Below are 16419 nucleotides of genomic sequence, written 5' to 3' on the forward strand. Positions count from 1 at the left end.
AATGCCTTATGAATAACATAATAATTTAATAATCCCTAAAATATGACAACCTGCGGAAAGATTACCGGCCACATAAACTTTATCTTTCAATATTTCCACACAATGCATTCTTACTTAACAAAGATATCATAAAAGGATTACGCTACTTTGAAAAGCAGGTGTTAAAAGTCCAGTCCATACGTCATTTGGTACAAGGACAACAAAGCTTCAAGGAAATAGTTCTATAAAATTATGAATATGACTTTATGACTTATTGATTTACTAGACTACTAGAGCCACTAGAGCCCGTACCATGAGTCACTGACAGTGTCAAAACTGACATTTACGCTATCGAGAACGTAATTTGCTTTCTATACATCTCGTTTGCACTAATATGCGAGTACATACGAGTGAGATGTATAGAAAGTAAATTACGTTCTCGACGGCGTTTATGTCAGAGACAAACTGATGGTAGCCGTATGTATAGAAGGTGACTAAGTTCACCACAATAGTAAATTCCCCTCAATCAAATATATTAAATTGGTTTACCTTATTAATGAATGAATCAAACAATAATTTTAATAGCAATGGAAAGTTTTATTTAAACAAAATCTATGATGAACTTTGACCCGCTAGTACGTTGATGACTCATGTCAAGTAGGATACGTAAGATAATAAGTTATTCATTATGACGCTTGGTTTCTAGAGTATAATTGTTCTCAAGATAATGACATGATAGGGGGAACGAAAGGTCCGATCGCTGTGTCTCGCTCCTTCCTATTCGGTTGTCCCCTTAGCTGTGACTGTACGTCTTGCATCCTCTAAAGTATATTTTCATAGCATAGGCTTGGCCCAACGTGTATTCCCGGCAATATCATAGTATAAAACCCCTCCAGTACCATCGGTCCATTTTCCCAATCTGTCTACTTTACCAAACGGTCTACTTTCCCGATCTGCCTAATTGCTTTTCTCAATCCGTCTAATTACCTATCGGTCCACTTTCCCGATCCGTCTAATTGCCGATCGGTCCACTTTCTTCATTGGTCTACTTGACCAAATGGTCCGCTTTTCCGATCCCATGAAAAACATTTCATGTAAAATGTTGCCAAGACGAAACCACAAGGCTCGGACTGTCAAAAAGTTATCAGATATCTTGCAGAGCCAAGCTTCTAACTCTACAAGCCCTAACATCACAAACTCTACACCTTAGTCAAAATACGTGGCTTGGCCGTTTTGTTAGTACAAAAACAATTGTATAATAAAAAATTATGAATAGATTTCACCTTCCGCCCATCACGCCCATACGGTAGCGAAACGGCCAAGCCACATATGTTGACTAAGATGTAGAGTTTGTCATGTGAGGGCTTGCAGAGTTAGAAGCTTGGCTCTACAAGATATCTGATAACTTTTTGACAGTCCGAGCCTTGTGGTTTCGTCTTGGCAACATTTTATATGAAATGTTTTTCATGGGATATTGTTTACTGAAATGATCCCAGACATTTTGTTCGTTGTAGTCACAAAACGGTAATTTGCTGCAACGCAATCAGTTATATTTGATTAAATACTGTCAGAACAATGACGGTGTCTCACTCGCACCTGTTACAATACTGATATGTCGGTCCTCTGAGGTTGACACATATTGACTTGGCATTATGCTGGCACTAAGCGTTTTTAGTATTCAGAGAAACTGGTGGTTTGCGTGTATAAAAAATACATTTCGCGAATCGCCAAATGAAAGTTCGCGAAGTTGGTACTATGCTACGAAACGAGTGAACCAATGGCGAAAGTAGACAACGTGCTCAAGTAGACAAATCGGGAAAGTGGACCGTTTGGCAAAGTAGACAGACCGGGAAAGTGGACCGATGGTAAAGTGGACACATCGCGAAAGTGGACCGTTCGGTAAAGTACACAGATCGCGAAAATGGACCCTTTGGTAAAGTAGACAGATTGGGAAAGTGGACCGATGGTACTGGAGGGGTATAAAACAAAGTCGCTTCCCGCTGTCTGTCTGTCCCTGTGTATGCTTAGATCTTTAAAACTACGCAACTGATTTTGATGCGGTTTTAATAGATAGAGTAATTCAAGAGGAAGGTTTATGTATAATTTGTTAACCCGTGCGAAGCCGGGGCGGATCGCTAGTTTACTATAAATGATATATTTTTTTCAGTGCACAATAGCAAGCCTCCAAAAACTATGCGACACACTTTCCGAGCACCAGTCATGGTCCATAGCCCATCTGGCAGCTCACTTTGGACTCCACGAGCTATTTAATGACCCTGAGGTCCAGGGGCATCTCAATGAGGTGGACCCGGCCACTGGAGCCACACCGTTGATGGTAAGAATTCAATTGCTTAGTCACTAACGTATGATAAAGTTTTCAATTCTACAGATCTGCCCTCCTAAGGCCCACTTTCACCATTCCACTAACCCGGGGTTAACCGGTTAAACCTGGAGTTGCAATGGTTACCAGTACAATTTGACACTGGGTTAACGGTTTAACCGCTTAATCCCGGATTAGTGGGACGGTGCAAGTGGGCCTATGCCAAATAACGCTATCTCAAAAACAAATGATTTTGAAAATGGAATCTCAGCTATAGAAACTAAACATAGCTGGGCAGAAGTCCGTTAATCCGTTAATCGTTAATTAACGAAGTTAAGTTTTCGAGTAACGGATTAACTTTTAAGTTAACTTTAAAAACCTGTAACGGACTTGTTAACTTCCGTTAACTTTCCTCAAGTCCGTTAATCGTTATTACCTAAGTACCTACTCACACCAAGGCCGTGTTTGTATGCAGTGCAACTTTACATAGCGCGAATCGTCGCGCGCTTGTACTACTGATTAAGAGTCTAATATTGCTCACCCCGTGCGCCGTATTAATTTTGTTATTACGAGAGTATGGCAGAGTCGATCGCGGCAACCTGAGCAGTTGCCATATAAGATACACTGATGCGAGCGAGACAAATATAACAACTTACTTACTATTCGAGACCGAGCGTCAAAATTTATGATTATTTCCACTAGTTTTATTTCCTATTGCATATATTTACGATTTCGAGTTAACGATTAACGATTAACTTTACTTCCGTTAAAACTTTTGAAAACTAACGTTTTAACGTTTAACGAAGTTAACTTTTTATTTAACGGATTAACGATTAACGAAGTTAACTTTTTGATTAACGGTGCCCAGCTCTGAAACTAAAGTACATATAAGTTAGCAATGAATTTTCTTTTGAGATACCGCTACTCTGCTTCGCAGGGTATAATTGTAGTGCATAATGATTTTCCATCGTTTTTTTCACGGATAGAAAACAATTATGCACTACTTACATCTGTAGGTACTGTGCGTGAAGTTGATATTCAGAATAGTCGTAGTTGCAAATATAATTTAGTAGTTTTGAACTTTGTTACCAGGTGGCGGTAAAGTCGTGTAACGTCCGTATGGTCCAAAGCCTGGTCTCTCTGCAATGTTCCCTGGACACTGTCGATCTAGACGGCAACACCGTATTCCATTATGCAGCGGCCAGTAACAAGGAGATTATCAATGTAAGTAATAGATATATTTAGGTATGGTGTGCTTCCATGTAGGTACCATCACGCTCCGCGATAGTTACGCCATTTAGGGTCCTAGCTAAATTGGACATTCCATAGCGTAAGTATGAACAGTCAATTTAGCTAGGACCCTAAATGGCGTAACAATACCGTGTGGTGACTGTACATGTTACAGCTTGAGCCTACATGTTGCAATGAATGTGGTTGGCCAATGAAAATGTTGGAATTTTAGTAGGTATTTTGTCTTGATAAACTTAGCATGTGACATTCGAAACTCACCAATCTAAAACAGGCGCCATTTGTGATGACTTTTGAAAAGTTAAACACACTCTAAAATATCCGTTCTCTTCGTCAATATTTGCAAATATTGGACGTATTTTGGTGAAGGTTAATTCAACAATCGGACACTTAAGTAACTATTGGCGCCAACTAGGTACGCTTTTCGATTTAACACATTCATTGCCACCCAGCCAAACAAGACATCCGCGCCAGGCCACAAAAATTTCGTCATATAACGCTGTAGTACCACGATCCCGACTATCAGGTCGTCCGGCCTGGGAACAAAATCATAAAATACCGGGTTTTCGGCACTGAATTTGGTAAAATAGATCCTTATAGGTAGTATAAACTTTATTGACAAACCAATTAGAAAAAGGCGCGATGTTCAAAATTTGCACAAAAGCTCCACCCTTCGCGCCTTAATCTGTTGACTAAAGTGGTTTGTGGGCAGAGATAGGATCCTATAGGTGTGCTATACGCGTGCGTTCGTGAGGGGAAGGGAAATCACAAAACATACGCTATGCGTCACCATGATTGGTCGAATTTATTTGTTGCCCACCATAATCCATACTATTTTACGGCGAGGAATAAAAAAAAGTGAGACTGTGACAAGGACAAACAATAATTAGGGCTTTCGCTGCTACTCCTGCTGAAAGGTACATAAGACTATCCCGTTCGGTCATTTCCCCCCACCCCTCATGGCTGATCCGGTTATACTAGATTCATGTTTGTGGGACTTAAAATATACCTACAGTGTATTTTTTGTCGATATCCAGGCACTCGCAAGTAAAACAGCGACGTCCCTCAATGTGTACAACAAGCAGGGATACACGCCATTACACATGGGCTGCCTCGCCAACGCGCCCGACTGCGTGCGAGCGTTGCTATTGGCCGGGGCCGATGTCAATCTGCCGGCTAAGCGGCAGTCAACTGCTAATACCACCAGCGCAATACCGATACCGGGTAGGTGTTTCTGCCGTTCTCTAAACCGGTCATGATAATGATTTTGATTAACCCTTCGTATACCTTTGTCAAAAATTTGCTACTGAATGAATAACCTTGAAATTGTGAATTACAGTTCAAATTGTGTGGTATGGATATGAAGGCTTACGAAGTTTATAGGTGGCTGCCAGATGCAATTTGCCTTATAATAAATCATCATAATGTCAAACTTTGACATTATGATAACGTATATTCATAGAAATAGAGCAATGACAATGTCTGTGCGTATATTACGACTAAATGACGGTGATGACAGTTACAAAATACAAATCACTACACCTTATGTTCGATGTACTCCTCAATTAAGCTCTTCGATAGTAAATGAAGGAACTCCAGGATAGTACTAATCTTCTTTTATTTACTTAACAACTAGATACATGGAATAGTTTAGGTTAGGTTAGGTTTGATTGGGAAATCTATACAAGATATGTGCAGCCGCTTCGGCTGTACGGTGCAGTCTAAATGTAGGTACGCGGAACGGGGAGCCGTGAAGTATGTGTGTGACGTCATGTGTCGTCAACTGGTCTTCGGCCGAGTAGGTACTTATGTTGCGCCAACACCTTATAAAACAAAGTCCTCCACCGCGTCTGTCTGTGTGTATGTATGCTCGCGATAAACTTGAAAACTTCTGAACGGATTTTCACGCGGTTTTCACCTTTCAATAGAGTGATTCTTGAGGAAGGTTTAGGTATATAATTTGTTAAGGTTTTATGTAACCCGTGCAAAGCCGGGCCGGGTCGCTAGTACATGTATAGAGTTGAAAACCAGTGACTAAAACAATGCTCAGTTGCGTCTTTTCCACTTGGTTATAAAGACAGATGCGTCTGAAGTACATATTTGAACGTCGTAATCACGGACCAAATTTATTAGTTACGCCCTTCTTCCTACTAGCGGCAGTTATATAAATAAATATTATCCTGCCGATTTCAGGCATCGTCGGTGCCGTACTTCAAGACAATCTACCCAAACTCTACCAGCAAGACATGAAGTACGGAGGCACGCCCCTCCATTGGTCCGTCTCTCGCGAAGTCATCGAAGCGTTGGTAGACAAGAACTGTGACATTAACGCGTTGAACTTTGACGGCCGGACCGCGTTGCATGTCATGGTGCTAAGGGGAAGATTGGAGTGTGCTATAGCGCTGTTGTCTAGAGGTATGTATTCTTGCTTTAACTGAGGGAGAGAGAGAGAGAGAGAGAGAGAGGGGGAGGTAATCGAAGCCTTGGTGAACAAGAACTGTGATATTAACGCGTTGAACTTTGACGGCCGGACCGCGTTGCATGTCATGGTGCTGAGGGGAAGGTTGGAGTGTGCTATAGCGCTGTTGTCTAGAGGTATGTATTCTTGCTTTATCTGAGACAGAGAGGGAAGAGAGAGAGAGAGAGAGGTAATCGAAGCCTTGGTGGACAAGTGTGATATCAACGCGATGAACTTTGACGGCCGGACCGCGTTGCATGTCATGGTGCTGAGGGGAAGACTGGAGTGTGTATAGCGCTGTTGTCTAGAGGTATGTATTCTTGCTTTATCTGAGACAGAGAGAGAGAGAGAGAGAGGAGAGAGAGAGAGAGAGAGAGGTCATCGAAGCGTTGGTGAACAAGAACTGTGATATTAACGCGTTGAACTTTGACGGCCGGACCGCGTTGCATGTCATGGTGCTGAGGGGAAGATTGGAGTGTGCTATAGCGCTGTTGTCTAGAGGTATGTATTCTTGCTTTATCTGAGGGAGAGAGAGAGAGAGAGAGAGAGAGAGAGAGGTAATCGAAGCCTTGGTGGACAAGTGTGATATCAACGCGATGAACTTTGACGGCCGGACCGCGTTGCATGTCATGGTGCTGAGGGGAAGACTGGAGTGTGTATAGCGCTGTTGTCTAGAGGTATGTATTCTTGCTTTATCTGAGACAGAGAGAGAGAGAGAGAGAGGAGAGAGAGAGAGAGAGAGGTCATCGAAGCGTTGGTGAACAAGAACTGTGATATTAACGCGTTGAACTTTGACGGCCGGACCGCGTTGCATGTCATGGTGCTGAGGGGAAGACTGGAGTGTGTATAGCGCTGTTGTCTAGAGGTATGTATTCTTGCTTTATCTGAGGGAGAGAGAGAGAGAGAGAGAGAGAGGGGGAGGTAATCGAAGCCTTGGTGGACAAGTGTGATATCAACGCGATGAACTTTGACGGCCGGACCGCGTTGCATGTCATGGTGCTGAGGGGAAGACGAGTGTGCTATAGCGCTGTTGTCTAGAGGTATGTATTCTTGCTTTATCTGAGGGAGAGAGAGAGAGAGAGAGAGAGGGGGAGGTAATCGAAGCCTTGGTGGACAAGTGTGATATCAACGCGATTAACTTTGACGGCCGGACTGCGTTGCATGTCATGGTGCTGAGGGGAAGACTGGAGTGTGCTATAGCGCTGTTGTCTAGAGGTATGTACTCTTGCTTTATCTGAGGGAGAGAGAGAGAGAGAGAGAGAGAGGGGGAGGTAATCGAAGCCTTGGTGGACAAGTGTGATATCAACGCGATGAACTTTGACGGCCGGACCGCGTTGCATGTCATGGTGCTGAGGGGAAGGTTGGAGTGTGCTATAGCGCTGTTGTCTAGAGGTATGTATTCTTGCTTTATCTGAGACAGAGAGGGAAGAGAGAGAGAGAGAGAGGTAATCGAAGCCTTGGTGGACAAGTGTGATATCAACGCGATGAACTTTGACGGCCGGACCGCGTTGCATGTCATGGTGCTGAGGGGAAGGTTGGAGTGTGCTATAGCGCTGTTGTCTAGAGGTATGTATTCTTGCTTTATCTGAGACAGAGAGGGAAGAGAGAGAGAGAGAGAGGTAATCGAAGCCTTGGTGGACAAGTGTGATATCAACGCGATGAACTTTGACGGCCGGACCGCGTTGCATGTCATGGTGCTGAGGGGAAGACTGGAGTGTGCTATAGCGTTGTTGTCTAGAGGTATGTATTCTTGCTTCATCTGAGACAGAGAGGGAAGAGAGAGAGAGAGAGAGGTAATCGAAGCCTTGGTGGACAAGAACTGTGACATTGACGCGTTGAACTTTGACGGCCGGACCGCGTTGCATGTCATGGTGCTAAGGGGAAGATTGGAGTGTGCTATAGCGCTGTTGTCTAGAGGTATGCCGGTAGCGGTAGCGGTATGCAGGCCAATTCGACCTCGAACGTGAATTCGAATCAAACCGATATTTGAATCATATTGGAATCATATCTGTTAGATGGCTTTCTCACGGGCGTCTCGCTCGCGCTAATACATGTACGGACAAGTCTTGTGTTGTTAAGTCTAACTGATATGATGCCAATATGATTCAAAGATCTGTTTGATGTCAAGTGTACGTTTGAATTGGCTCGGTACCTCGGTAGTTACTTCTAGTCGATTCCTGTCCGATTTTGATTTATATAATTTAATTTCAGGCGCGGAACACTCCATAACAGATAACGAAGGAAACACCCCCCTACACTTAGCCGTGAAACAGACGAATATATCTTTGGTCGAAGCACTGATAGTGTTCGGCGCAAATTTGGAAGCGCTCAACAATTCAGGCTACACCGCCCGACATATGGTGCCATGTGAGATGTCTAGTAGTAACTACGATAAGATATTGTATGTGCTACACGCTGTAGGGGCTCAAAGGTTAGTTGAATTAAGTAAATAACGGTACAAATGCAATAGTTCTGGCTACACCGCCCGACATATGGTGCCCTGTGAGATGTCTAGTAGCAACTATGATAAGATATTGTATGTGCTACACGCTGTAGGGGCTCAGAGGTGAGTTGACTTATGTAAATCATCATCTTCCTCGCGTTGTCCCGGCATTTTTCCACGGCTCATGGGAGCCTGGGGTCCGCTTGGCAACTGATCCCAGGAATTGGCGTGGGCACTAGTTTTTACAAAACCGACTGCCATCTGACCTTCCAACCCAGAGGGTAAACTAGGCCCTTATTGACTTATGTAAATAACGGTATAAATTATTATATGTAATAGTTCTGGCTACACCGCCCGACATATGGTGCCATGTGAGATGTCTAGTCATTTTGTCAGTGCAAATATGATAAAAATATTCAAAAACAGACAACAAATCTGCGAATTACAATGAATGGGGTGACCTAAATAAATATTCGTTATAAAAAAATGAATCATATATTTTAATAGATGTACATATTTGTGTTCAGTGTTCACCCATTCATTACCTGTTTTGAGAATTTAAATAGAGGCGTATTGTATAGGACAGGCCAAAGGTATTGTGCCATACCTTTATTGGCCTATTCTCGTGTTGATGGCGACACTTTTTGTTATTTTATTAATTTAACGTATAGGTATCAGTGAAAGACTAAGCATCAAAGTCAAATGGCGTTCTAAAAGTTTTAATCATCTGTCGAAAGATGGCAGTACATTTACTGTGACTTCAAAATTTACTATGACAAAAAAACTCTATACACTCTATTCTCTTTGGTATTAGTGATCGTCTCGAGTTCGCTTGAGGTATATGGCTAGGATAATAAGATATGATGGCTGAGGTTAGTATGGCAGTCCATTAAATATCTCTCCTTGCCCCCAGATGTTCTGCGGAAGTGGCCGGCTGCGGTCCCGGATGCGCGGCCCGCGGGGACTACAACGGCATGCCCCCGCCCAGCGTGCCCCGGCCAGCTTCACGTGACGTCATCAGCCACATGCTCAGCGTCGCTGCCATGGAGCGCGCCGCTAGCTTACCATCGAGCGGCAAGCAGGGACGGTTAGTTTGTTTATATATAGTTAGAGTGAGAGAGATATAGTAGTGCCGAGCGCTCAGATGTTCAGCGGAGGTAGCCGGCTGCGGCCCGCGGGGACTACAACGGTATGCCCCCACCCAGCGTGCCCCGGCCAGCTTCACGTGACGTCATCAGCCACATGCTCAGTGTCGCTGCCATGGAGCGCGCCGCTAGCTTACCATCGAGCGGCAAGCAGGGACGGTTAGTTTGTTTATATATAGTTAGAGTGAGAGAGATATAGTAGTGCCGAGCGCTCAGATGTTCAGCGGAGGTAGCCGGCTGCGGCCCGCGGGGACTACAACGGTATGCCCCCACCCAGCGTGCCCCGGCCAGCTTCACGTGACGTCATCAGCCACATGCTCAGTGTCGCTGCCATGGAGCGCGCCGCTAGCTTACCATCGAGCGGCAAGCAGGGACGGTTAGTTTGTTTATATATAGTTAGAGTGAGAGAGATATAGTAGTGCCGAGCGCTCAGATGTTCAGCGGAGGTAGCCGGCTGCGGCCCGCGGGGACTACAACGGTATGCCCCCGCCCAGCGTGCCCCGGCCAGCTTCACGTGACGTCATCAGCCACATGCTCAGTGTCGCTGCCATGGAGCGCGCCGCTAGCTTACCATCGAGCGGCAAGCAGGGACGGTTAGTTTGTTTATATGATAGTTAGAGTTAGACAGATATAGTAGTGCCGAGCGCTCAGATGTTCAGCGGAGGTAGCCGGCTGCGGCCCGCGGGGACTACAACGGTATGCCCCCGCCCAGCGTGCCCCGGCCAGCTTCACGTGACGTCATCAGCCACATGCTCAGCGTCGCTGCCATGGAGCGCGCCGCTAGCTTACCATCGAGCGGCAAACAGGGACGGTTAGTTTGTTTATATATAGTTAGAGTGAGAGAGACATAGTATACCATGGAGCAGTGGCGGCAAGCAGGGACGGTCAGTACTCTTACCCGAAGGGGCCAAAGGTCACGAAACGGTGACCACAAATTGGTTAGAACAAGTTTATGACGGTCGGCGTCAGGTCAAAATACTTCTAAGGTGATCCCATTGTTACTGTCACGTCAGGATCTGATGATGGAATTTTGGATAAATCTAGAGAACTTTTCAACTATTATTAACACATTCAGTACCGAAAACCCGACTATCGGGTATTTTATGATTACGTACTTCACGTACGTATCCTGGTGCTTCACCTTTATATGAAGTATTTTTTGTGGCCTGGCGCGGATAAATAATAAATAAATAATAAATAAAATCATTTATTTACCAATAAACTATGGTTTACATATTTACCGGGGGCCCCCGCACTAGATGTCTCGTTTGGCTGGGTGGCAATGGATGTGTTAATCAAAATTGATTTGGATATTTTTTGACGTAACTGATGACCGAAGAGCTGGCGGCTACCTCGCACAACATATCAGCATTTCGATACAGCGAGGAAATGTCGCCAGCATCCTTGGTACAATGCCTCAGGGGCCTATTATAGATTTAAGCTAGTTTTTAATTTCTTCTAGTAATGCCACTGTATATATCTTGTTTGTAAATAATTGATTAGCCACTCCTTTTTTGATTAGTAACTCGACGTGCATTTTCTCTCGGGAAACACAGATAACATAAAATGATGGCATGTTCGACTATCTTGACTCACTGAAGTCAGTTCTTATTTTGCAAAATATTTTTATTTGCAGCCTCCTCTGCCTCGACGGTGGCGGTATACGCGGTCTGGTCCTAGTCCAAATCCTAATCAACCTAGAAGCCACAATCGGCCGCCCCATCATCCACTGCTTCGACTGGGTAGCTGGCACCAGCACTGGTGGCATCCTAGCCTTAGCCTTAGCCAGTGGAAAGACTCTAAGAGACTGCCAAAGACTTTACTTCCGTATGAAGGAGTATGCTTTCGTTGGTATGAGGCCGTATCCGTCTGAAGCGTTGGAGACCATATTGAAGGATAATTTAGGTAAGAATTTTACAAGATATATATCCACTGGTTCGACAGTGGTCGGTACTAGCACTGGTGGCATCCTAGCTTTAGCCTTAGCCAGTGGAAAGACTCTAAGAGACTGCCAAAGACTTTACTTCCGTATGAAGGAGTATGCTTTCGTTGGTATGAGGCCGTATCCGTCTGAAGCGTTGGAGACCATATTGAAGGATAATTTAGGTAAGAATTTTACAAGATTTATATCCATAGGTTCGACAGTGGTCGGTACTAGCACTGGAGGAATCCTAGCTTTAGCCTTAGCCAGTGGAAAGACTCTAAGAGACTGCCAAAGACTTTACTTCCGCATGAAGGAGTATGCTTTCGTTGGTATGAGGCCGTATCCGTCTGAAGCGTTGGAGACCATATTGAAGGATAATTTGGGTAAGAATTTTACAAGATTTATATCCATAGGTTCGACAGTGGTCGGTACTAGCACTGGTGGCATCCTAGCTTTAGCCTTAGCCAGTGGAAAGACTCTAAGAGACTGCCAAAGGCTTTACTTCCGTATGAAGGAGTATGCTTTCGTTGGTATGAGGCCGTATCCGTCTGAAGCGTTGGAGACCATATTGAAGGATAATTTAGGTAAGAATTTTACAAGATTTATATCCATAGGTTCGACAGTGGTCGGTACTAGCACTGGTGGCATCCTAGCTTTAGCCTTAGCCAGTGGAAAGACTCTAAGAGACTGCCAAAGACTTTACTTCCGTATGAAGGAGTATGCTTTCGTTGGTATGAGGCCGTATCCGTCTGAAGCGCTGGAGACCATATTGAAGGATAATTTAGGTAAGAATTTTACAAGATTTATATCCATAGGTTCGACAGTGGTCGGTACTAGCACTGGAGGAATCCTAGCTTTAGCCTTAGCCAGTGGAAAGACTCTAAGAGACTGCCAAAGACTTTACTTCCGTATGAAGGAGTATGCTTTCGTTGGTATGAGGCCGTATCCGTCTGAAGCGTTGGAGACCATATTGAAGGATAATTTGGCTAAGAATTTTACAAGATTTATATCCATAGGTTCGACAGTGGTCGGTACTAGCACTGGTGGCATCCTAGCTTTAGCCTTAGCCAGTGGAAAGACTCTAAGAGACTGCCAAAGACTTTACTTCCGTATGAAGGAGTATGCTTTCGTTGGTATGAGGCCGTATCCGTCTGAAGCGTTGGAGACCATATTGAAGGATAATTTAGGTAAAGATGTTTAAATTACGACATATTCGATTGGGTGGACAAAACCTGTAAAGTACGAATATATTACTAGATATATTATCCTCTAGCTGCCTAGATACCTATAAAAAGGTCTCCTGTTCCATTCTAATTTGAACTTTGTGTTGACAAAATAAAGTTTCATTTTGCTTGGCAAGGTTTGACGTATGGACGGCTAGAGGTTAAAGGTATTATAAGTTTGAATTCATATTATCCATTGTTTCGACTGAGTGCCGGCACTGGAAGAATCTGAGTTTTAATCCTATTAGCGCCACTTGCACCGACCCACTAACCTGGGGTTGACCGGTTAAACCGTTAACCCAGTGTCAAATTGTACTGGTAACCGTGGTAATTCCTGGTTTAACTGGTTAACCCCGGCTTAGTGAATGGCGCAAGTGGCCCTTAGCCAAGCACGTTCCGTGGGTAAATTGAGAAACTGTCAAAATTGTCAATAGGTATTTTCTTTCAGTCTGCTATGCGCAGTAGAGCCACGCAAATATATAATTATGAACGCTCTCGTGTGACTCGTTCTCTCGCTATGTTACCGCAATACCGCATAGTTTTGACGATTTTAGCCATAGAAGGTAGGATCCTATAGAAGTGGTATACGCGTGCCTCCGTGAGGGACAAAACATACGCAATGCGACACTATGATTGGTCGAATTTATTTGTTGTCCACCATAATCCATACTAATCTATGGTGGGGAATTTAAAAAAAGTGAGACTGTGACAAGGATTTCCCCCCACCCCTCATGCCTGGTCCAGTTAAAATACTAGGTTCATGATTTTAGCATTGTATGTCGAGGTTGTAACTGTAATCGGGCTAAAGTTTTCGAACGTTTTGCTTGTTGGCTCGCTTTTGTGAATGATGAACTCATTTTTATACACTTTGTAGGTACGGAAACCGTAATGGCGGACCTGACTCATCCCAAGCTGATGATCCTGGCGTTGTTGGCGGACAGGAAACCGGTAGACCTGCATATATTCAGGAACTACCAGTCGGCACAAGAAATCCTGGACGCGCATAATAAGATTAGCCGTAAGTTTTATTTTTTACTAAGTTATTGGTATTGCGAGATTTTTGACGAGGAAAAATGACTTGCGATAAAGCTCTTCGTTACGGAGCGACAGATGTCGGGTAATTTTTTAGTTAAAAGACTGAAGTAACCTTTTTAGGGTTCCGTAGCCAAATGGCAAAAAACGGAACCCTTATAGATTCGTCATGTCTGTCTGTCTGTCCGTCTGTCTGTCCGTCCGTATGTCACAGCCACTTTTCTCCGAAACTATAAGAACTATACTGTTGAAACTTGGTAAGTAGATGTATTCTGTAAACCGCATTAAGATTTTCACACAAAAATAGAAAAAAAACAATAAATTTTTGGGGTTCCCCATACTTCGAACTGAAACTGAAAAATTTTTTTTTCATCAAACCCATACGTGTGGGGTATCTATGGATAGGTCTTCAAAAATGATATTGAGGTTTCTAATATCATTTTTTTCTAAACTGAATAGTTTGCGCGAGAGACACTTCCAAAGTGGTAAAATGTGTGTCCCCCCCCCTGTAACTTCTAAAATAAGAGAATGATAAAACTAAAAAAAATATATGATGTACATTACCATGTAAACTTCCACCGAAAATTGGTTTGAACGAGATCTAGTAAGTAGTTTTTTTTTATACGTCATAAATCGCCTAAACACGGAACCCTTCATGGGCGAGTCCGACTCGCACTTGGCCACTTTTTAGTTAAAAGAATGAAGTGACCTTTTTTTAGGGCTGACAACCGAGCTTGTAACGGTTCAAGGTCACCCTGGCTTCGGTCGCTATAGTTGCAAACTACCCACAATACTGTCGAGAACTACCAAGGTCACGGCGCGGCCAACGAAGGTGCCGGTGTGGTGGCGCCTTAAGGGACCCACTGGAACAAAAAGTTGACAGTTCCGAACAACTGACAGGCTGATATCGTCCGGCGGACTGATAATCAGTGGGCCCCTTTTTTCGGCGTGATGCGGCGCACATGTCTACCCAATGGGTTTGGCAACTGTCAAAGATAGCGCCAACATTGCTTTTCCCTGTCTCTAGTTTTGTTCTATGATATTTGGCTTAAAGGGCTGGCATAGAGATTGACAGGGACAGCTATGCTGGCGCCATCTCTAAAATACTTCGACTGGCCAACCCCATTGCGAACCAGTTGGTTATCAACTTATCATGCCATGTCTAACGGCCTGGCCACGACATTGCGCGACTGGCTTCGGCTCAGGTGAAAAGACGAAAGGTCCGATCGCTGTGTCTCGCTCTAACCTATGGTTGTCGTCTTAGCCGAAGCCAGCCGCGCAATGTCGTGGCCAGGCCGTAAACATGCTTCGTATTTGCAGCGCGTGTGAGCGAGGCGGGCGACGCAATAGGGTTGTCACCGCCGCCGCCGCCGAGCCAGCAGCTCGTGTGGCAGGCCGCGCGCGCCACCGGCGCCGCGCCTTCATACTTCACCGCCTCCGGCAGGTAACTACAGCTTGTAGCGAGAGGAAATGGGAAGCGGTGCCCTCCTGCGAAGAGGTCATGTCGCAGAAGGAGGAGAGGGAGCGAGAAGCGGCTGCTGACGCGCTTCCTCTCCGACGCAGGCGGCAGGGTCGAAGGCGGAGAGCGTATGCTCGCCTCGAGCCCTAGTGGGGCCAGCGGATACCGAACCCGCATTGCACAGCCCCACACACGTCGTAGGGGCGATCAAGCGTTTCTGATCCCCCCCTGCATATAGAGGGTGCCCTGGCGACAAGCCGGGGCTGCCGGAGTGCGCCGTGGTGGAATGACATCGATCCCAGTCTGCTCGCGAATGGCAAAGAGGGTTTAGTGGGTAGGGCCAAATTCTCCCCCCCTCGCCGAGAGGGATAAGGAGCGGCGAGTCCCACACACCGTGCGTAAATGCATTCCTACTCCGTCAAAATAGGTAACTAGAGCTCAGCCCGGCTAGCACATGAATGGCGCGACAGTATCTCACGACGAGATAGACTACTCGTCTTTTTCAAACTATGTTAATAAAAGAGGGATGGGTAGTTTATCTCGCCGCGAGATATTGTCGCGCCAATCATGTGCTAGGGCCTGTCGGCCACGTTGTTGTTATACTTGACCAAATATAGTCTGCACCGATTGTTTATAAAACTTTATCTTTACGAATACAAAAGAGGTGTACTTTTGCCGCAAGTCCCATCCATATGTATAGTAAATAACTAGTTATGATACTTTGTGTTTCTGGGATAATATCGACAATTCTACACGTTAAATAGTTGGTAGGTAAATGAAACTTTTTCGACACAAACTGTATTTAATTTAAGTAAATTTTAAAATTAAAGTTTCTTACGAATTGAAAAGTTGGAATACTAGTAAAACTTAGAGATTAAAATGAAGAAAAGTAAGCTCAAGTATAATTTAAGCAAAACTAGTTGCTATTTAATTATTTTATTAGGTACCCTATTGTAAAAGAGCCATTAGCGGTTACATTAATCGGTGCAAATAATATTTCTTCGACTGTACATTAGACACGACTTTTTTTCTAAACTTTAACTTTCTTGTTGACAGATATCTCGACGGTGGCCTGATGGGGAATAATCCCACGTTAGACGCTTTATCCGAACTGGCAGAAATGCGTCTAGCGCTGCGAGCCACCGGGCAGGTCGAGGAAGCGCGCACAACTGACTTGAAAGTTGTGGT

The 16419-nt window shown here is 44.5% G+C and overlaps 1 protein-coding gene across 1 annotated transcript in view; it reads left to right on the top strand.

Moving 5' to 3' along the window:
* Window positions 1-16419, top strand: part of LOC134652312 (85/88 kDa calcium-independent phospholipase A2) — a 41313-nt gene that overhangs the window by 2330 nt on the left and 22564 nt on the right. Inside the window, exons 4-6 of the mRNA XM_063507484.1 lie at window positions 2147-2314; window positions 3392-3523; window positions 4585-4771. Of these exons, the coding sequence (XP_063363554.1) occupies window positions 2147-2314; window positions 3392-3523; window positions 4585-4771 (487 nt within the window). The remainder of the gene's footprint in view (window positions 1-2146; window positions 2315-3391; window positions 3524-4584; window positions 4772-16419) is intronic.

Source organism: Cydia amplana, chromosome 11, assembly GCF_948474715.1.
Source record: "Cydia amplana chromosome 11, ilCydAmpl1.1, whole genome shotgun sequence".
Classification (NCBI taxonomy): Eukaryota; Metazoa; Arthropoda; class Insecta; order Lepidoptera; family Tortricidae; genus Cydia; species Cydia amplana.